At 34.8% G+C, this 23,137-nt stretch overlaps 1 protein-coding gene across 1 annotated transcript in view; it reads left to right on the forward strand.

Moving 5' to 3' along the window:
* Window positions 1-2,342: 2,342 nt before the first annotated feature.
* The window catches only part of ednraa (endothelin receptor type Aa), a 46,151-nt gene continuing 25,356 nt past the window's right edge, over window positions 2,343-23,137 (forward strand). The window contains exons 1-3 of the mRNA XM_061922888.2: window positions 2,343-2,575; window positions 8,328-8,835; window positions 19,046-19,173. Of these exons, the coding sequence (XP_061778872.1) occupies window positions 8,371-8,835; window positions 19,046-19,173 (593 nt within the window). The 5' untranslated portion in view covers window positions 2,343-2,575; window positions 8,328-8,370. The remainder of the gene's footprint in view (window positions 2,576-8,327; window positions 8,836-19,045; window positions 19,174-23,137) is intronic.

Consider the following 23,137-nt stretch of genomic DNA (forward strand, 5'->3'; position numbering starts at 1 on the left):
GACAAAAAAATGATTTACCGTAAGACAAAAAATGATTTTCAAGACAAAAAATGATTTTCAAGGTAAAAGTTGATTTTCAAGACAAAAAATTATTTTCAAGACAAAAAATGATTTTCAAGATAAAAGTTGATTTTCAAGGTAAAAGTTGATTTTCAAGACAAAAAATGATTTTCAAGACAAAAAATGATTTTCAAGGTAAAAGTTGATTTTCAAGGTAAAAGTTAATTTTCAAGACAAAAATGATTTTCAAGACAAAAAGTTGATTTTCAAGACAAAAAATGATTTTCAAGGTAAAAGTTGATTTTCAAGGTAAAAGTTGATTTTCAAGACAAAAAATGATTTTCAAGACAAAAAATGATTTTCAAGATAAAAGTTGATTTTCAAGACAAAAAAATGATTTACCGTAAGACAAAAAATGATTTTCAAGACAAAAAATGATTTTCAAGGTAAAAGTTGATTTTCAAGACAAAAAATTATTTTCAAGACAAAAAATGATTTTCAAGATAAAAGTTGATTTTCAAGGTAAAAGTTGATTTTCAAGACAAAAAATGATTTTCAAGACAAAAAATGATTTTCAAGACAAAAAATTATTTTCAAGGTAAAAGTTGATTTTCAAGACAAAAAATGATTTTCAAGGTAAAAGTAGATTTTTTATTATCGTTGATTTTAAATGGTCAAACTAATGCATATTATAAATGCATGCCCTAGTAAACAAAAAAAAAAGTAATATTTATTTTGACTGTTACATTTTGAAGTACATTTGTGCAGCTTGGTGCGAATGTACCCATTAACAGATATAAGTCACACTGGAGTATAAGTCGCATTTTTTGAGGAAATGTATTTGATAAAAGCCAACACCAATAATAGACATTTGAAAGGTAATTTAAAATAAATAAAGAATAGTGAACAACAGGCTGAATAAGTGTACGTTATATGAGCATACTTGCCAACCCTCCCGGATTTTCCGGGAGACTCCCGAAATTCAGCGCCTCTCCCGAAAACCTCCCGGGAAAAATGTTCTCCCGAAAATCTCCCGAAATTCAGGCGGAGCTGGAGGCCACGCCCCCTCCAGCTCCATGCGGACCTGAGTGACGTGTTTTCCTCTACCGTAAAGCAGTTCGTCTGCCGTAAACAGCAATGTTGTGACACTCTTAAACAGGACAATACTGCCATCTAGTGCATTTCACCCAGCAATGCATCATCAGAGAGGGTGTTCAGCATGGTTCGAAAAATAGTGACAGAGAATAGAACAAGGATGGACAATTCAACCCTTAACTCAACAATGAGTAGATGAGTGTTATGTGTGTGTATATGTGTAAATAAATGAACACTGAAATTCAAGTATTTCTCTTATTTTTATATATATAATAACATAAATATATATTTATAGCTAGAATTCACTGAAAGTGAAGTATTTCTTGTGTATATATATATATATATATATATATATATATATATATATATATATATATATATATACATAAAATAATTGACTTGGTGAATTCTAGCTGTAAATATACTCCTCCCTTCCTGAAATCGGAGGTCTCAAGGTTGGCAAGTATGTATATGAGGCATAAATAACCAACTGAGAACGTGCCTGGTGTGTTAACGTAACATATTATGGTAAGAGTCATTCAAATAACTATAACATATAGAACATGCTATACGTTTACCAAACAATCTGTCACTCCTAATCGCTAAATCCCATGAAATCTTATACGTCTAGTCTCTTACGTGAATGAGATAAATAATATTATTTGATATTTTACGCTAATGTGTTAATAATTTCACACATAAGTCGCTCCTGAGTATAAGTCGCACCCCCGGCCAAACTATGGAAAAAAAACTGCGACTTATAGTCCGAAAAATACGGTAGATGTGGCAAAATTATTCTCTGCGTTTGACCCATCACTCTTGATCACCCCCTGGGAGGTGAGGGGAGCCGCACCCGGGAATCATTTTTGGTGATTTAACCCCCAATTCCAAACCCTTGGTGCTGATTGCCAAGCAGGGAGGTAATGGGTCCCATTTTTATAGTCTTTGGTATGACTCGTTGCAATTGCGGTTCAGGCCCGCACGGGCCGTACGTTCGACACCCCTGCTTTAGTGCATGTGTGCACGTGCCTCGGACATGTGTGTGTGTGTGTGTGTGTGTGTGTGTGTGTGTGTGTGTGTGTGTGTGTGTGTGTGTGGTGGGTGGAGGGGTGATGTTTCCAAAGGGGGGCCCAGTCTGTTACCAGAGGGAGGTGGAGATTTACGTACTATCCCACCCAGTCAAAGTGCCTCGCTGGTGCTCTGACAACACACACACACACACACGCACACACACACGCACACACACACGCGCACACACACACACGCACTTTGCAAAGTCTCCACAGGAAACCGTGAGCCATAATGCGAAGGCACCTCGGAGCAGACGGCCGCCTTCGCCTCAAACCAAGTGGGATACGGTCGCGGGGCTTTGATAGCGCGTTAATTACTCATGTGATGTGATACAGATGTCTGGGGGCTTCAGCCGAAAGTTTGCCTGACGCTTTCCGAGGGGGCCAGGCTGACATTTTTTAGAGAAGCGGTAGGTGAAAAAAAAAAAAAAACACAACAAAAAAAAAAAACCTGTATTTATTATTTATGGACAGATCAGTTTGCGTGCTGTCACTGGGGGTCCCGGCGGGGCCTGGCTGATGCTAAACTGTGATGCTACTTGAAGGGCTGGCTGCTAAATAGTTCTTTGTGTACTCGCTGACAGGCGGGACTTTGAACAGGAACCACTGTGGGCTACAAGACATGATGCAAAGGGCTTCAACTCGTTACTCTGACAGCTTTTAAAACTTTACCTACTCTTTTAATGTCGCCCAGGGTTTTTGTGTGTGCGTGTTTGTGTGTGTGTTCTGGCAATGCTTACTTAATGGGGACATCGCTCTGTTTACACAGTCACCTTTAGGGGACCTCTGACGGTATGGGGACAAAAAAACAGGCCCCCTAAAGGGAAACCTTTTTAAATGATAGTCAGATCCATTCTGAAGATGCCTAAGTGATTTTTAAGCTTTGGCCAATGAAACATGTTTACTGGTTAGTTTGAGTGTGAGACATTTGCACAGCAGACACATTTTCCATCCTTCTAAAAACCCCGTTTCCATACGAGTTGGGAAATTGTGTTGGATGTAAATATAAACGGAATACAATGATTTGCAAATCCTTTTCAACCCATATTCAATTGAATGCATTACAAAGACAAGATATTTGATGTTCAAACTCATAAACTTTATTTATTTTTTTTGCAAATAATAATTAACTTGCCAAAGTAGTTGGGAAAGGGCATGTTCACCACTGTGTTACATCACCTTTTCTTTTAACAACACTCAATAAACGATTGGGAACTGAGGAAACTAATTGTTGAAGCTTTGAAAGTGGAATTCTTTCCCATTCTTGTTTTATGTAGAGCTTCAGTCGTTCAACAGTCCGGGGTCTCCGCTGTCGTATTTTACGCTTCATAATGCGCCACACATTTTCGATGGGAGACAGGTCTGGACTGCAGGCGGGCCAGGAAAGTACCCGCACTCTTTTTTTTTACGAAGCCACGCTGTTGTAACACGTGCTGAATGTGGCTTGGCATTGTCTTGCTGAAATAAGCAGGGGCGTCCATGAAAAAGACGGCGCTTAGATGGCAGCATATGTTGTTCCAAAACCTGTATGTACCTTTCAGCATTAATGGTGCCTTCACAGATGTGTAAGTTACCCATGCCTTGGGCACTAATGCACCCCCATACCATCACAGATGCTGGCTTTTCAACTTTGCGTCGATCACAGTATGGATGGTTCGCTTCCCCTTTGGTCCGGATGACACGATGTCGAATATTTCCAAAAACAATTTGAAATGTGGACTCGTCAGACCACAGAACACTTTTCCACTTTGCATGAGTCCATCTTAGATGATCTCGGGCCGGAGAAGCCGGTGGCGTTTCTGGATGTTGTTGATAAATGGCTTTCGCTTTGCATAGTAGAGCTTTAACTTGCACTTACAGATGTAGCGACAAACTGTATTTAGTGACAGTAGTTTTCTGAAGTGTTTCTGAGCCCATGTGGTGATATCCTTTAGAGATTGATATTGGTTTTTGATACAGTGCCGTCTGAGGGATCGAAGGTCACGCTCATTCAATGTTGGTTTCCGGCCATGCCGCTTACGTGGAGTGATTTCTCCAGATTCTCTGAACCCTTTGATGATATTATGGACCGTAGATGTTGAAATCCCTAAATTTCTTGCAATTGCACTTTGAGAAACGTTGTTCTTAAACTGTTTGACTATTTGCTCACGCAGTTGTGGACAAAGGGGTGTACCTCGCCCCGTCCTTTCTTGTGAAAGACTGAGCATTTTTTGGGAAGCTGTTTTTATACCCAATCATGGCACCCACTTGTTCCCAATTACCCTGCACACCTGTGGGATGTTCCAAATAAGTGTTTGATGAGCATTCCTCAACTTTATCAGTATTTATTGCCACCTTTCCCAACTTCTTTGTCACGTGTTGCTGGCATCAAATTCTAAAGTTAATGATTATTTGCAAAAAAAAAAAGATTATCAGTTTGAACATCAAACATGTTGTCTTTGTAGCATATTCAACTGAATATGGGTTGAAAATGATTAGCAAATCATTGTATTCCGTTTATATTTACATCTAGCACAATTTCCCAACTCATATGGAAACGGGGTTTGTATATATGGTAGTTGGAGTTGCAGACATTACTGCTAAATAGCAGTTTTAAGTAATTAAGTTAAAGTTAAAGTACCAATGATAGTCACACACACACACTAGGTGTGGCAAAATTTGTCTTCTGCATTTGACCCATCCCCTTGTTCACCCCCTGGGAGGTGAGGGGAGCAGTGGGCAGCAGCGGTGCCGCGCCCGGGAATCATTTTTGGTGATTTAACCCCCAATTCCAACCCTTGATGCTGAGTGCCAAGCAGGGAGGTAATGGGTCCCATTTTTATAGTCTTTGGTATGACTCGGCCGGGGTTTGAACTCACAACCTACCAATCTCAGGGCGGACACTCTAACCACTAGGCCACTGAGTAGGTAGGTAATGTCACAGAAGATGTAGGATTTGCTTGAACATTTAAGTGGTGAAACTTCCTATAAGAGGACAGCTGTAGTGCTGTATTCTGACCATCATGTTATATTTCATTTATTTTTATATATATAAACGGTCCTCAGTAGTCAAGTACAAATTTGTGTGAATTATGCAAAATTATTTAAATATGGTCCCCATGAACCATATTAACTCTTTTTCCCCAGGGTCCCCAGTAAGAATGATAAGCACGTTACTTCATCAATCCAGAGATTTAAAGACGTGTATGAGCTAACTGGGCAGTGGCCATTTTTACCTCATTTTTTTTATGCCTCCACAACCTGTAGAACGGGTGGTCTACACAAGTGATGATCAAAAACTCGGTCCCCATTCCAAATGATAACCAGTATGTGTGTGTGTGTGTGTGTGAGTGTGTGATGCATCACAGAGGAAGAGCAGGCGAAGCTTTTAGCGTTGAGAAATAGAGTCATCAGGAAAATATCAAGGTGGATCCATTGGGGATTCATCTGGGTTTTACTTTCATTTTAGATGTTTGTTTTTGAAACGTCCAGCATTTGACTAATTGACTGATTTTGAAATAGCATCGTTTGATTCATATTAGGTTTTTTTTGTTTTTTTTGGATTAATGATGATGTGATACAGTCGTGGTCAAAAGTTGACATACACTTGTAAAGAACATAATGTCATGGCTGTCTTGAGTTTCCAATACTTTCTACAACTTTTATGTTTTTGTGATAGAGTGATTGGAGCACATACTTGTTGGTCACAAAAAAACATTCATGAAGTTTGGTTCTTTTATGAATTTATTATGGGTCTACTGAAAATGTGTGTTAATATTTGCTTACATGTCTCTTGGCAAGTTTCACTGCAATAAGGCTCTTTTGGTAGCCATCCACAAGCTTCTGGTTGCATTTTTGACCACTCCTCTTGACAAAATTGGTGCAGTTCAGCTAAATGTGTTGGTTTTCTGACAATAGAACATGCTATACGTTTACCAAACAATCTGTCACTCCTAATCGCTAAATCCCATGAAATCTTATACGTCTAGTCTCTTACATGAATGAGCTAAATAATATTATTTGATATTTTAGGGGAATGTGTTAATAATTTCACACATAAGTCGCTCCTGAGTATAAGTCGCACCACCGGCCAAACTACGAAAAAAACTGCGACTTATAGTCCGAAAAATACGGTACATGTCAGGTGATTTATAATAATAATAATAATAATAGATTTTATTTGTAAAAAGCACTTTACATTGATTGAGTAAACAACCTCAAAGTGGTACAGTGTATTAAAAAAAATAGAAATAAAATGATAATAAAAAATAAATGAAAATAAAAACTAGAACAGTCAAATAGCTAAAACTAGTATGCATATATCTAAAAAAAAAGGCTTTTTTTTTTTTTTAAAGAAGGGTTTTTAAGCCTTTTTTAAAAGCATCCACAGTCTGTGGTGCCCTCAGGTGGTCAGGGAGAGCGTTCCACAGACTGGGAGCTGAACATTGTACGTAGCTTTGTCCTCTGAGGTTGGAGGAGGTTAGCCTGTCCGAAGCGGAGGATTTGGGGGTGAGTAGTTCTTTGAGGTAGAGGGGGGCATTTCCATGGAGGCACTGGTGGGTTAGTAGGGAGACTTTGAACTCAATCCCGAGTGGAACAGGAAGCCAGTGAAGGCATTTGAGAGTTGGTGTGATATGGTCATATTTCCGCACTCTCATCAGGATCCTAGCAGCACTATTCTGTATGTATTGCAGCTTCTGGATGTTCTTGCTGGGGATCCCGACAAGAAGTGCATTGCAGTAGTACAATATATACAAAAAGAGTGGTCTCATCCATCTGAGCAAAGTTGTTTAAAGGGGAACATTATCACAATTTCAGAAGGGTTAAAACCATTAAAAATCAGTTCCCAGTGGCTTATTTTATTTTTCGAAGTTTTTTTCAAAATTTTACCCATCATGCAATATCCCTAAAAAAAAGCTTCAAAGGGCCTGATTTTAACCATCGTTATATACACCCGTCCATTTTCCTGTGACGTCACATAGTGATGCCAATACAAACAAACATGGCGCATAGAACAGCAAGCTATAGCGACATTAGCTCGGATTCAGACTCGGATTTCAGCGGCTTAAGCGATTCAACAGATTACGCATGTATTGAAACGGATAGTTGTAGTGTGGAGGCAGGTAGCGGAAACGAAATTGAAGAAGAAACTCAAGCTATTGAGCCATATCGGTTTGAACCGTATGCAAGCGAAAACGACGAAAACGACACGACAGCCAGCGACACGGGAGAAAGCGAGGACGAATTCGGCGATCGCCTTCTAACCAACGATTGGTATGTGTTTGTTTGGCATTAAAGGAAACTAACAACTATGAACTAGGTTTACAGCATATGAAATACATTTGGCAACAACATGCACTTTGAGAGTGCAGACAGCCCAATTTTCATCAATTAATATATTCTGTAGACATACCCTCATCCGCGCTCTTTTCCTGAAAGCTGATCTGTCCAGTTTTGGAGTTGATGTCAGCAGGCCAGGGAAGCTAGGGTCGATAGGGGGTTTAGCTCGCTCGTCTGCGGGAACAAACTGCCGCCATTGCTTGCCGTGCTACCGAGGTCCTTTGTCCCTGAATTGCTCACACACTCCGGCAGATTCAATGGGGGTCTGGCGGCAGATTTCTTTGACTTTATCGTTGGAAATGCATCTGCTTTGAGTGTCGCAGGATATCCACACATTCTTGCCATCTCTGTCGTAGCATAGCTTTCGTCGGTAAAGTGTGCGGAACAAACGTCCAATTTCTTGCCACTTTGGCATCTTTGGGCCACTGGTGCAACTTGAATCCGTCCCTGTTCGTGTTGTTACACCCTCCGACAACACACCGACGAGGCATGATGTCTCCAAGGTACGGAAAACAGTCGAAAAAACGGAAAATAACAACGCTGATTTGACTCGGTGTTTGAGAAAATGGCGGATTGCTTCCCGATGCGCCGAGAGCGAATAATAGAAAGGCGTTTAATTCGCCAAAATTCACCCATTTAGAGTTCGGAAATCGGTTTAAAAAAAATATATGGTCTTTTTTCTGCAACATCAAGGTATATATTGACGCTTACATAGGTCTGGTGATAATGTTCCCCTTTAACTTCCTGTCTACTCCCCAGTAGAACAGTAGTGTTGCCAAACCAACTTGTCGGCTTGTTTGCTAACGTTTCTCTCTCCCCGTGTCGTTTCTTTCCCCTCGCCAGTGAGAAGTTGGGAGTGGCATCAAAGCCCTGACTGCGTTCCGACATGGGCACGGCGGTGGCGCATATGTTGGTGCTAACATGCTGTATGGCGGCCAGAGGAATGTGCCAAGTGAACATGGCGGCGGAGGACGGCCAACACGCCGGATTGCTCCTCCACTCCACCCCGCGGCCTCCCGGCCCGCGCAGGGCCTTCGTGCCCAGCACGGACGCCTGGGGGCCGGCCGCGCACAACCAGGGACCCGGCTGGGCGAACGCCACGGTCAAAAGGAAGCCCCTGCCGCCGCCGCCCATGTGCCGCGGGAGCACTTCCATAAAGGGCTATTTTAAGTACATCAACACGGCCATCTCCATAGTGGTGTTTGTGGTGGGTCTGGTGGGCAACGCCACCCTGCTCAGGATCATATACCAGCAGAAGTGCATGAGGAACGGGCCCAACGCCCTCATCGCCAGCCTGGCCCTGGGGGACCTCATGTACATCATCATTGACATTCCCATCAACGTCTACAAGGTGAGCCGTTTTCCCTCCTCAACATCAAACATGCTTGTTGACCCGCCAATTTCTCGCCATCTGGTGTCCAAGAAATCATTTCCATTTCATCGCAAACTTTATGAAAAAGGGCTGGTTAAAATATCGTGATTACGATTATGGATCGATATTAGGGATGGGCAAAATGGCAGAAAACTAGGCATGTCCGATAATGGCTTTTTGCCGATATCGGATATTCCGATATTGTCCAACCGATACATACAGTCGTGGAATTAACACATTATTATGGCTAATTTGGACAACCAGGTATGGTGAAGACAAGGTTCTTTTTTTTTTTTTTTTAAATAAGAAAATAAAATAAGATAAATTAAAAACATTTTCTTGAATAAAAAAGAAAGTAAAACAATATAAAAACAGTTACATAGAAACTAGTAATTAATAACATTATTTATTAATTTCATAATTTTCTTTTTGAGAAATGACAGTTTAAAAAGTGTTAAGAATAAGTCACTTTTTTTTTTTTTTAATCTGTCGATTATACATTTTCATAATTTTTTTTATGTATTTTTTGTTTGTTTTATGCCTCCCCCCCCAAAAGAAAACTTGGGTTTTTTTACATGGCGAACACACAAAATATGCAATATTTCCTTCCAAAAATATTTCAGAGTGGAATATTTAAAGTGAAGTAATTGGAGCCTTAAATACGCCAATTCATATCACCATTGATTTTATTTCATTATTATTTTTTGAGAAATGACAGTTTAAAAAGTGTTGATAATAAGTCACTTTTTTTTTTTTTTTTAATCTGTCGATTATAAGTTTTTATTGTTTTTTTAATGTTTTTTTTGTTTGTTTTATGCCTTTTTCCCCCCCCCCCAAAGAAAACTTTGTTTTTTTATATGGCGAACATACAAAATATGCAATATTTCTCTCCAAAAATATTTCAGAGTGGAATATTTAATGTGAAGTAATTGGAGCCTTAAATATGCCAATTCATAGCACCATTGATTTTATTTAATTATTATTTTTTGGAGAAATGACAGTTAAAAGTGTTGAGAATAAGTCACTTTTTTTTTTAAATCTGTCGATTATAAGTTTGTATTATTTTTTTGAATGTATTTTCTGTTTTTTTCTTTTCTTTTTTTTTCCAAAAAAAACAGTTTTTTTTATATGGCGAACACACAACATATGCAATATTTCCCTCCAAAAATATTTCAGAGTGGAATATTTAATGTGAAGTAATTGGAGCCTTAAATATGCCAATTCATATCACCATTAATTTTATTTCATTATTATTTTTTTGACAAATGACAGTTAAAAAAGTGTTCAGAATAAGTCACTTTTTTTTTTTTTTTTATCTGTCGATTATAAGCTTTTATTATTATATTTTTTTATTTTTTGGACAAGAAAATATTGTTTTGGGGCAATTGTGCCAGACAACCATGAGCGTAATTCTCAGAGCTTTGATGAGCTGAATGATTTAAACTGCCATTAAAACGATCTTGGGCAGATACACCAACCGATACCGATATATACAGTCGTGGAATTAACACATTATTATGCCTAATTTGGACAACCAGGTATGGTGAAGACAATGTTCTTTTTTTTTTTAAATAAGAAAAGAAAATAAGATAAATTAAAAACATTTTCTTTAATAAAAAAGTAAGTAAAACAATATAAAAACAGTTACATAGAAACTAGTAATTAATGAAAATATGGATGGATGGATGGAGTAAAATTAACTGTTAAAGGTCAGTACTATTAGTGGACCAGCAGCACGCACAATCATGTGTGCTTACGGACTGTATCCCTTGCAGACTGTATTGATATATATTGATATATAATGTAGGAACCAGAATATTAATAACAGAAAGAAACAACCCTTTTGTGTGAATGAGTGTAAATGGGGGAGGGAGGTTTTTTGGGTCGGTGCACTAATTGTAAGTGTATCTTGTGTTTTTTATGTTGATTTAATTAAAAAAATAAAAAAATAAAAAAAAAACGATACCGATAATAAAAAAAACGATACCGATAATTTCCGATATTACATTTTAAAGCATTTACAGTGCCTCCATGAAAATGCCCCCCTCTACTGAAAACTGTATCACGATTCGGGTTGTACGGTATACCGGTACTACACTGCAAAAACTGAAATCGAAGTAAGATTAAATATCTCAAATAAGGGTGATATTTGCTTATTTTCTGTCTGATAAGATCATTCTTCTCACTAAGCAAATCTTATGTTAGACTCTTTTACTTGTTTTAAGGGTTTTGGTCCTAAATGATCTCAGTAAGATATTACAGCTTGTTGGTGAGATTTTATGAGCTATATTGAGTAAAACATGCTTGAAACTAGAATATCAACTGTTGCAAAGCTGTGTCATCAACACTCACAAGTATAAAACTACTTTTTTAAAGTAATCATTTCTTATTTCAAGCATGTAAAACAAAAATATGATTGACACAATTGTGTCTCATAATTAAAACAACTGTTTTATTTTCAATGAAACAATAGAAAAGATGTACTCATATAGTAGTACAGTTGGCACAGTACAGTAAACTGACAGTTAATATTTAAACATTTAACATGTGACATTTCTAACAATTTTGAACAGAAATAGTTCATGCACATTCAGATAAATTCTTCAAAATTACAATAAAAAAATGTTTGGCCGGGTGCCAGGCTGTATATATGCGCACTAATTCACTGAAAGAGCACGCACTTGGCGCGATGATGTCATGTTATCGATGGAAAAATGCATTTTTATACAATATGATTTGCCTGAGCGGCTAGGAGACCCCGAGAGTAACAAGCGGTTGCCTTGTTGCCTTTCCATTAAGAACAATAAATTAGTTTTTAGTAGGGATGTCCGATAATGGCTTTTTGCCGATATCCGATATTTCGATATTGTCCAACTCTTTAATTACCGATACCGATATCAACCGATACCGATATCAACCGATATATGCAGTCGTGGAATTAACACATTATTATGCCTAATTTGGACAACCAGGTATGGTGAAGATAAGGTACTGTTTAAAAAAAATTAATAAAATAAGATAAATAAATTAAAAACATTTTCTTGAATAAAAAAGAAAGTAAAACAATATAAAAACAGTTACATAGAAACTAGTAATTAATGAAAATGAGTAAAATTAACTGTTAAAGGTTAGTACTATTAGTGGACCAGCAGCACGGACAATCATGTGTGCTTACGGACTGTATCCCTTGCAGACTGTATTGATATATATTGATATATAATGTAGGAACCAGAATATTAATAACAGAAAGAAACAACCCTTTTGTGTGAATGAATGTAAATGAGTGTAAATGGGGGAGGGAGGTTTTTTGGGTTGGTGCACTAATTGTAAGTGTATCTTGTGTTTTTTATGTTGATTTAATAAAAATAAAATAAAATAAAATTCAATTAAAAAAAAACGATACCGATAATAAAAAAAAAACGATACCGACAATTTCCGATATTACATTTTAACGCATTTTTCGGCCGATAATATCGGCAGGCCGATATTATCGGACATCCGTAGTTTTTAGTATAAGTTTGCTAGTTTCAAGAAATGTAATGCCGAGCGCATATCATTATGTCAAGATAATGGCACTAGCATTTACTTCATTTAAGAATATTTTTCAACATATTGAGCAAAAAGGTATCTTTTTTTTCTACCAAGAAAAGTGCACTTGTTATTAGTGAGAATATACTTATTTTACGGTATTTTTGGGTTCATTGAGGTTAGCTAATTTTACTTGTTTTGGAAAGTCTTGACAAGCCGAATTTTCTTGTTCTATTGGCAGATAATTTTGCTTAGTTCAAATAAAATACCCCTCATTTTTGTGTGTTTTTTTTTCTTGTTTTTGAACACTGACTTTTTGCAGTGCATGAATCCCATCTGGACTGGGATATTAAAAGGCCAAACTGGGATAAACGCCACAAACGCTCCAAGCCGATGGTCAAGGATGGCGTTGCATCCATATAGCGACCAACACGTAAAACAAAAGTGTCTGCAGCGAGGCGGGGCGCAAACAGACGGGAAAGCGTACTCAGCGTTGGGAGGCGTTATCTTCCTGGTGATGAGAGGCGCTGGCTCGAACAACCCCAGGCTGCAGCGTACACGTGCAGCCTGGTGCTGACCTGGGACATTAGTCACTGCTTATCTGCAGTCATTAGGGAAATATGAAGATAAATCACTTCAACCACAAGGAATGCACCAAATCTACTTTTACGCCGGGGTGTCCTAACCTTTCCCGGTGAAGGCTGCGGCGGCCACTTTGATGCATTTTGTGCTTTGAAGCAGTGTTTTTCAACCACTGTGCCGCGGCACACTAGTGTGCCGTGAGATACAGTCTGGTGTGCCGTGGGAGATGATCTAATTTCACCTTTTTGGGTTAAAAATGTTTGCAAACCAGTAATTATAGTCTGCAAATGATGTGTTGTTGTTGAGTGTCGGTGCTGTCTGGACCTCGGCAGAGAAACCGTGTAATACTCTTCCATATCAGTAGGTGGCAGCAGTTGCTTTGTAGATGTCGGAAACAGCGGGAGGCAGCGTGCAGGTAAAAAGGTGGCATGTTAGAATGTATTTTAAAGCCGAACACTTTGGAGTCATATAACTTGGTACTTGACACATGCTAACTTTTGTTGTTGTTTCCGTTTCTTTACGTTTACTAAGATTATTAAGTTGTTTAACTGTAAGCATGCATACATCAGCATTCTAACTTGTTAGCCAATTTAACGAGCGCATGCTTCATTGTCATATGACTTGGTACATGATGCATTTTAACTGTTAGCATGCTAACGTTAGCATTTAGGTTCGGCGAGTGCATTTTAGCGGCTCCCAAAATTGCATAGTCTAGCTTTTATGTGTAGTGTTCTAATCCGGGATGTGTTTATTTTGTCTTTAAAATGTGTGGCGGGGCAATAAACTGAAAATAGAATAGAATAGAATAGAAAGTACTTTGTTGATCCCTGGGGGAAATTCAGCACCACAGTTCGCTCACAATAGACAATAAACACTTGGGTATTTTTTAAATGTGAAGAATATAAATACAGTCTCTATACAGCATTATTCACATGTGAATAATATAAATAGAGTCTATTATACAGCATTATTCACATGTGAATAACATAAATACAGTCTATTATACAGCATTATTCACATGTGAATAATATAAATACAGTCTATTATACAGCATTATTCACATGTGAGTAATATAAATATAGTCTATTATACAGCATTATTCACATGTGAATAACAAATAGTGTATTATACAGCATTATTCCCATGTGAATAACATAAATACAGTCTATTATACAGCATTATTCACATGTGAATAATACAAATACATTCTATTATACAGCATTATTCACATGTGAATATAAATACAGTCTATTATACAGCATTATTCACATGTGAATAATATAAATACATTCTATTATACAGCATTATTCACATGTGAATATAAATACAGTCTATTATACAGCATTATTCACATGTGAATAATATAAAAAAGTCTATTATACAGCATTATTCACATGTGAATAATATAAATAAGTCTATTATACAGCATTATTCACATGTGAATAACATAAATACAGTCTATTATACAGCATTATTCACATGTGAATAATACAAATACAGTCTATCATACAGCATTATTCGAATGTGAATAATATAAATACAGTCTAGTATACAGCATTATTCACATGTGAATAATATAAATACAGTCTATTATACAGCATTATTCACATGTGAATAACATAAATACAGTCTATTATACAGCATTATTCACATGTGAGTATAAATACAGTCTATTATACAGCATTATTCACATGTGAATAATATAAATAGTCTATTATACAGCATTATTCACATGTGAATAATATAAATACAGTCTATTATACAGCATTATTCACATGTGAATAATATAAATACAGTCTATTATACAGCATTATTCACATGTGAATAACAAATAGTCTATTATACAGCACTATTCACATGTGAATAATATAAATACAGTCTAATATACAGCATTATTCACATGTGAATAATATAAATACAGTCTATTATACAGCATTATTCACATGTGAATAACATAAATACAGTCTATTATACAGCATTATTCACATGTGAGTAATATAAATACACTGTTATAGAGCATTATTCACATGTGAGTAATATAAATACAGTCTATTATACAGCATTATACACATGTGAGTAATATAAATACAGTCTATTATACAGCATTATTCACATGTGAGTAATATAAATACAGTCTATTATACAGCATTATTCACATGTGAGTAATATAAATACAGTCTATTATACAGCATTATTCACATGTGAGTAATATAAATACAGTCTATTATACAGCATTATTCTCATGTGAGTAATATAAATAGTCTATTATACAGCATTATTCACATGTGAATAATATAAATACAGTCTATTATACAGCATTATTCGCATGTGAATAATATAAATACAGTCTATTATACAGCATTATTCACATTTGAATAACAAATACAGTCTTTTATACAGCATTATTCACATGTGAATAACAAATAGTCTATTATACAGCATTATTTATATGTGAATAATATAAAAACAGTCTATTATACAGCATTATTCACATGTGAGTAATATAAATATAGTCTATTATACAGCATTATTCACATGTGAATAACAAATAGTGTATTATACAGCATTACTCCCATGTGAATAACATAAATACAGTCTATTATACAGCATTATTCACATGTGAATAATATAAATGCAGTGTATTATACAGCAATTTTCGCATGTGAATAATATAACTACAGTCTATTATACAGCATTATTCACATGTGAGTAATATAAATACAGTCTATTATACGACATTATTCACATGTGAATAATATAAATACAGTCTATTATACAGCATTATTCGAATGTGAATAATATAAATACAGTCTATTATAAGGCATTATTCACATGTGAATAATATAAATACAGTCTATTATACAGCATTATTCGCATGTGAATAATATAAATACAGTCTATTATACAGCATTATTCACATGTGAATAATATAGTCTACTATACAGCATTATTCACATGTGAATAATATAAATACAGTCTATTATACAGCATTATTCACATGTAAATAAAAAAATACAGTCTATTATCCAGCATTATTCGAATGTGAATAATATAAATACAGTCTATTATACGGCATTATTCACATGTGAATAATATAAATACAGTCTATTATACAGCATTATTCGCATGTGAATAATATAAATACAGTCTATTATACAGCATTATTCACATGTGAATAATATAAATAGTCTACTATACAGCATTATTCACATGTGAATAATATAAATACAGTCTATTATACAGCATTATTTACATGTGAATAAAAAATAAAGTCTATTATACAGCATTATTCACATGTGAATAACAACTAGTCTATTATACAGCATTATTCACATGTGAATTTAAATACAGTCTATTATACAGCATTATTCACATGTGAATAACAAATAGTCTATTATACAGCATTATTCACATGTGAATAACAAATAGTCTATTATACAGCATTATTCACATGTGAATAATATAAATGCAGTCTATTATACAGCATTATTCACATGTGAATAGTATAAATACAGTCTAATATACAGCATTATTCACATGTGAATAATATAAATACAGTCTATTATACGGCATTATTCATATGTTAATAATATAAATACAGTCTATTATACAGCATTATTTGCATGTGAATAATATAAATACAGTCTATTATACAGCATTATTCACATGTGAATAATATACATACAGTCTAATATACAGCATTATCCACATGTGAATAATACAAAAAGTCTATTATACAGCATTATTCACATGTGGATAATATAAATACAGTCTATTATACAGCATTATTCACATGTGAATAATAAAAATACAGTCTATTATACAGCATTATTCACATGTGAGTAATATAAATACAGTCTATTATACAGCATTATTCACATGTGAATAATATAAATAGTCTATTATACAGCATTATTCACATGTGAGTAATATAAATACAGTCTATTATACAGCATTATTCACATGTGAGTAATATAAATACAGTCTATTATACAGCATTATTCACATGTGAAAAATATAAATACATTATACATGGATGGATGGGGATTGACAGTACATGTACAGTCAAAAGGAACATATACAATACAATACAAAAAGGGGAAACAATAATCCCAAACAAAGTGTTGAAGCACAATGACGCTGAGACCACTTTGAAGCTTTTCCTCGGCACGGCCCAAAAATAATCACGGGCTAAAAAAAAATTTAAAAAAGAGCGAGGTGGTCTTCCTTCCCTTTTCGGCCCCTCTGTGGGAAACTTAAACAGCTGGAGTAAACAATAGGAGGGCCAGGAAGCTTCTTTCTTTATCTTCAAGCCTAATGCATCTTATGTCCTCTCCGCCGCAGTCACGCGGCCTCGAGTCAGAATAAGTAAAGTTGCACCAGGCGTATGTTTTTTTTTTTTTGAAGACTATAAACAGGATGTGTTCAGTATGAGATGAGACGTTAAGAGCCAGTAATGGACACCATTACACGTCACTCATCGCTCTTCATCTCCGTTCTTGGCCTTCCTAAAAAGGTGCTTGATGAATTATTATGTGCGCTCAGATAGAACGCTCCAAAACGCGTTCATGCCAAGACCGGTCAGAACCAGATTGGTATTGCAGATCAATGCCTTTTAATGCTGAAGCCTCCTTCTTACACTGTAAAGTTAAAGTTAAAGTACCAATGATTGTCACACACACACTAGGTGTGGCGAAATTATTCAGGCAGCTAATTATGTGTCTCCATACACAGTGTGGAGCCGCTCAAATAAGCTAATAACCACCTCCATTACGGCAATTACAAACCCCAAAAGCAGGGAAGTTGTCACGTTGTGTAAATGGTAAATAAAAACACAATATAATGATTTGCAAATCCTTTTCAACTTATATTCAATTGAATAGACTGCAAAAAGACAATATATTTCATGTTCACACTGGAAATTGTTATTTTTTGCAAATATTAGCTCATTTGGAATTTGATGCCTGCAACACGTTTCAAAAAAAGCTGGCACGAGTGGCAAAAAAGACTGAGAAAGTTGATAAACACTTATTTGGAACATCCCACTGGTGGAACCGGCTAATTGGGAACAGGTGGGTGCCATGATTGGGTATAAAAGCAGCTTCCATGAAATGCTCAGTCAGTTCACAAACAAGGATGGGGCGAGGGTCACCACTTTGTCAACAAATGCCTGAACAGTTTAAGAACATTTCTCAACCAGCTATTGCAAGGAATTTAGGGATTTCACCATCTACGCTCCGTAATATCATCAAAAGGTTCAGAGAATCTGGAGAAATCACTGCACGTAAGCCATGATATTAAGGACCTTCGATCCCTCAGGCGGTACTGCATCAAAAAGCGACATCAGTGTGTAAAGGACATCACCACATAGGCTAAAAACCACTGTCAGTAACTACAGTCGGTTGCTGTAAGTGCAAGTTAAAACTCTACTATGCAAAGCCAAAGCCATTTATCAACAACACCCAGAAACGCAACCGGCTTCGCTGGGCCCGAGCTCATCTAAGATGGACTGATGAAAAGTGGAAAAGTGTTCTGTGGTCTGACGAGTCCACATTTCAAATTGTTTTTGGAAACTGTGGACGTCGCTTCCTCCGGACCAAAGAGGAAAAGAACCATCCGGACTGTTATAGGCGCAACGTTGAAAAGCCAGCATTCTGTGATGGTATGGGGGTGTGTTAGTGCCCGAGGCATGGGTAACTTACACATCTGTGAAGGCATCATTAATGCTGAAAGGTACATACAGGTTTTGGAGCAACATATGTTGCCATCTAAGCAACGTTATCATGGACGCCCCTGCTTATTTCAGCAAGACAATTGTGTGTAGTAAAAGACAAAAAGGAACTACTTGAAATATTGTGTTGATATTGAATTGTCAACAGCACTCAGCATGAAGTTTTACAGTTAGCACGTGATCGTTGTTGGTATCGGCCGATATCGCTCGTGGCTGATCTGCATGGGAATCGGCAGCATCAAACCCTGATCGGAACATCCCTGCTTTTTATCCATAATATCCAATTTTGTTAAGCCTCTTTGTGCTTTAGAAGTGACCCATCTTTGTTTTATTTTCCCCCCCTGCCAGCTTTTGGCGTCACGCTGGCCGTTTGACGACAGCACCGTGGGCTTGTGCCTCTGCAAGCTCTTTCCCTTCCTGCAGAAAGCCTCAGTGGGCATCACCGTCCTCAACCTGTGTGCCCTCAGCGTGGACAGGTCAGTGGCCCCTGCTGTCGTCGCACACGTTTTCCCATATCCCAGTGTTACAGAGTGACATGTGACCTTTTTTAACTGCAAAACAGTTGTAAAAAAAAATAATAATAATAAAAAGTTAACCACTTGTTGGTCAAGGTTTAGGGTAGAGAGACAAGGTAACTGCATCTATGTAGATGTGTGTGTAAGGCCAACTTCAGGTTTGTGTACTTTTTTAAGCCTTTTGTCAAAACCCTGTTTGCTCCCAAAAAACTAAATATTTAATGTGAAGGAATTGGAGCCTTAAATATGCCAATTCATAGCACCATTGATTGTATTTTTTTTTTGTTTTTTTTTGACAAATGACAGTTAAAAAAGTGTTAAGAATGAGTCACTTTTCTTCTTCTTCTTTTTTTTTTTTTTTAAATGTATTTCTTGATTGTTTTATGCCTTTTCTTTTTTTTTATACAAAGAAAACATCATTTTTTTATATGGCGAACACACAAAATATGCAATATTTCCCTCCAAAAATATTTCAGAGTGGAATATTTAATGTGAAGTAATTGGAGCTTTAAATATGCCAATTCATATCACCATTGATTGTATTTCATTATTATTTTTTGAGAAATGACAGTTTAAAAAGTGTTGAAAATAAGTCACTTTTTTTTTTTTAATCTGTCGATTAAAAGTTTTTATTGTTTTTTTTAATGTATTTTTTGTTTGTTTTATGCCTTTTTTTCCCCCCCAAAGAAAACTTTGATTTTTTACATGGCGAACACACAAAATATGCAATATTTCCTTCCAAAAATATTTCAGAGTGGAATATTTAAAGTGAAGTAATTGGAGCCTTAAATATGCCAATTCATATCACCATTGATTTTATTTCATTATTATTTTTTGAGAAATGACAGTTTAAAAAGTGTTGATAATAAGTCACTTTTTTTTTTTTTATCTGTCGATTATAAGTTTTTATTGTTTTTTTTATATGGCGAACACACAAAATATGCAATTTTTCCTTCCAAAATATTTCAGAGTGGAACATTTAATGTGAAGTAATTGGAGCCTTAAATATGCTAATTCATAGCACCATTGATTTTATTTAATTATTATTTTTTGGAGAAATGACAGTTAAAAGTGTTGAGAATAAGTCCCTTTTTTTTTTTTTTTTGACAAATGACAGTTAAAAAAGTGTTAAGAATAAGTCACTTTTCTTCTTTTTTTATGTTATTTTTTTTTTTTTTAATGTATTTTTTGTTTGTTTTATGCCTTTTTTTTTTTTAATACAAAGAAAACATCATTTTTTATATGGCGAACACAGAAAATATGCAATATTTCCCTCCAAAAATATTTCAGAGTGGAATATTTAATGTGAAGTAATTGGAGCCTTAAATATGCCAATTCATAGCACCATTGATTTTATTTCATAATTTTCTTTTTGAGAAATGACAGTTAAAAAAGTTTTATTTAATCTGTCGATTAAAAGTTTTTATTGTTTTTTTTTTAATGTATTTTTTGTTTGTTTTATGCCTTTTTTTCCCCCCCAAAGAAAACTTTGATTTTTTACATGGCGAATATGCAATATTTCCTTCCAAAAATATTTCAGAGTGGAATATTTAAAGTGAAGTAATTGGAGCCTTAAATATGCCAATTCATATCACCATTGATTTTATTTCATTATTATTTTTTGAGAAATGACAGTTTAAAAAGTGTTGATAATAAGTCACTTTTTTTTTTTTTATCTGTCGATTATAAGTTTTTATTGTTTTTTTATATGGCGAACACACAAAATATGCAATATTTCCTTCCAAAATATTTCAGAGTGGAACATTTAATGTGAAGTAATTGGAGCCTTAAATACGCCAATTCATATCACCATTGATTTTATTTCATTATTATTTTTTGAGAAATGACAGTTTAAAAAGTGTTGATAATAAGTCACTTTTTTTTTTTTTATCTGTCGATTATAAGTTTTTATTGTTTTTTTATATGGCGAACACACAAAATATGCAATATTTCCTTCCAAAATATTTCAGAGTGGAACATTTAATGTGAAGTAATTGGAGCCTTAAATATGCTAATTCATAGCACCATTGATTTTATTTAATTATTATTTTTTGGAGAAATGACAGTTAAAAGTGTTGAGAATAAGTCACTTTTTTTTTTTTTTTTTTGACAAATGACAGTTAAAAAAGTGTTAAGAATAAGTCACTTTTCTTCTTTTTTTATGTTTTTTTTTTTTTTTTTTTTTTTAATGTATTTTTTGTTTGTTTTATGCCTTTTTTTTTATATATACACAAAGAAAACATCATTTTTTTATATGGCGAACACAGAAAATATGCAATATTTCCCTCCAAAAATATTTCAGAGTGGAATATTTAATGTGAAGTAATTGGAGCCTTAAATATGCCAATTCATAGCACCATTGATTTTATTTCATAATTTTCTTTTTGAGAAATGACAGTTAAAAAAGTGTTGAGAATAAGTCACTTTTTTTTTAATCTGTCGATTATACATTATTATTTTTTTAATGTATTTTTTGTTTGTTTTATGCCTTCCCCCCTCCCCGCCCCCAAAGAAAACTTGGGGTTTTTTACATGGCGAACACACAAAATATGCAATATTTCTTTCCAAAAATATTTCAGAGTGGAATATTTAAAGTGAAGTAATTGGAGCCTTAAATATGCCAATTCATATCACCATTGATTTTATTTCATTATTATTTTTTGAGAAATGACAGTTTAAAAAGTGTTGAAAATAAGTAACTTTTTTTTTTTTATCTGTCGATTATAAGTTTTTATTGTTTTTTTTATGTATTTTTTGTTTGTTTTATGCCTTTTTTTCCCCCCCAAAGAAAACTTCGTTTTTTTATATGGCGAACACACAAAATATACAATATTTCTCTCCAATAATATTTCAGAGTGGAATATTTAATGTGAAGTAATTGGAGCCTTAAATATGCCAATTTATATCACCATTGATTTTATTTAGTTATTATTTTTTTGATAAATGACAGTAAAAAAGTGTTGAGAATAAGTCACTTTTTTTTAATCTGTCGATTATAGGTTTTTATTTTTTTTTAAATGTATCTTTGTTTGTTTTATGCCTTTTTTCCCCCCCCCCCCAAAGAAAACTTTGGGTTTTTTACATGGCAAACACACAAAATATGCAATATTTCCTTCCAAAAATATTTCAGAGTGGAATATTTAATGTGAAGTAATTGGAGCCTTAAATATGCCAATTCATAGCACCATTATTTTATTTCATTATTATTTTTTGAGAAATTACAGTTTAAAAAGTGTTGAAAATAAGTCCCTTTTTTTTTTTTTTTTTTTAAATCTGTCGATTATAAGTTTTTGTTGTTTTTTTTATGCATTTTTTGTTTGTTTTATGCCTTTTTTTCCCGCCAAAGAAAACTTCGTTTTTTTTATATGGCGAACACACAAAATATGCAATATTTTTCTCCAAAAATATTTCAGAGTGGAATATTTAATGTGAAGTAATTGGAGCCTTAAATATGCCAATTCATAGCACCATTGATTTTATTTCTTTTTTTTCTTTTTTTTTGAGAAATGACAGTTAAAAATTGTTGAGAATAAGTCACTTTTTTTTTTAATCTGTCGATAAATTTTTATAATTTTTTTAATGTATTTTTTGTTTGTTTTATGCCTTTTTTTTTTCCAAAGGAAACTTTGGTTTTTTTACATGGCGAACACACAAAATATGCAATATTTCCCTCCAAAAATATTTCAGAGTGGAATATTTAATGTGAAGTAATTGGAGCCTTAAATATGCCAATTCATAGCACCATTGATTTTATTTCATTATTATTTTTTGGAGAAATGACAGTTAAAAGTATTGAGAATAAGTCACTTTTTTTTATAATCTGTCGATTATAAGTTTGTACTATTTTTTTTTATGTATTTTCTGTTTTTTTCTTTTCTTTTCCAAAAAAAACGTAGTTTTTTTATATGGCGAACACACAAAATAT

This window comes from Nerophis lumbriciformis, linkage group LG27, assembly GCF_033978685.3.
Source record: "Nerophis lumbriciformis linkage group LG27, RoL_Nlum_v2.1, whole genome shotgun sequence".
NCBI lineage: Eukaryota > Metazoa > Chordata > Actinopteri > Syngnathiformes > Syngnathidae > Nerophis > Nerophis lumbriciformis.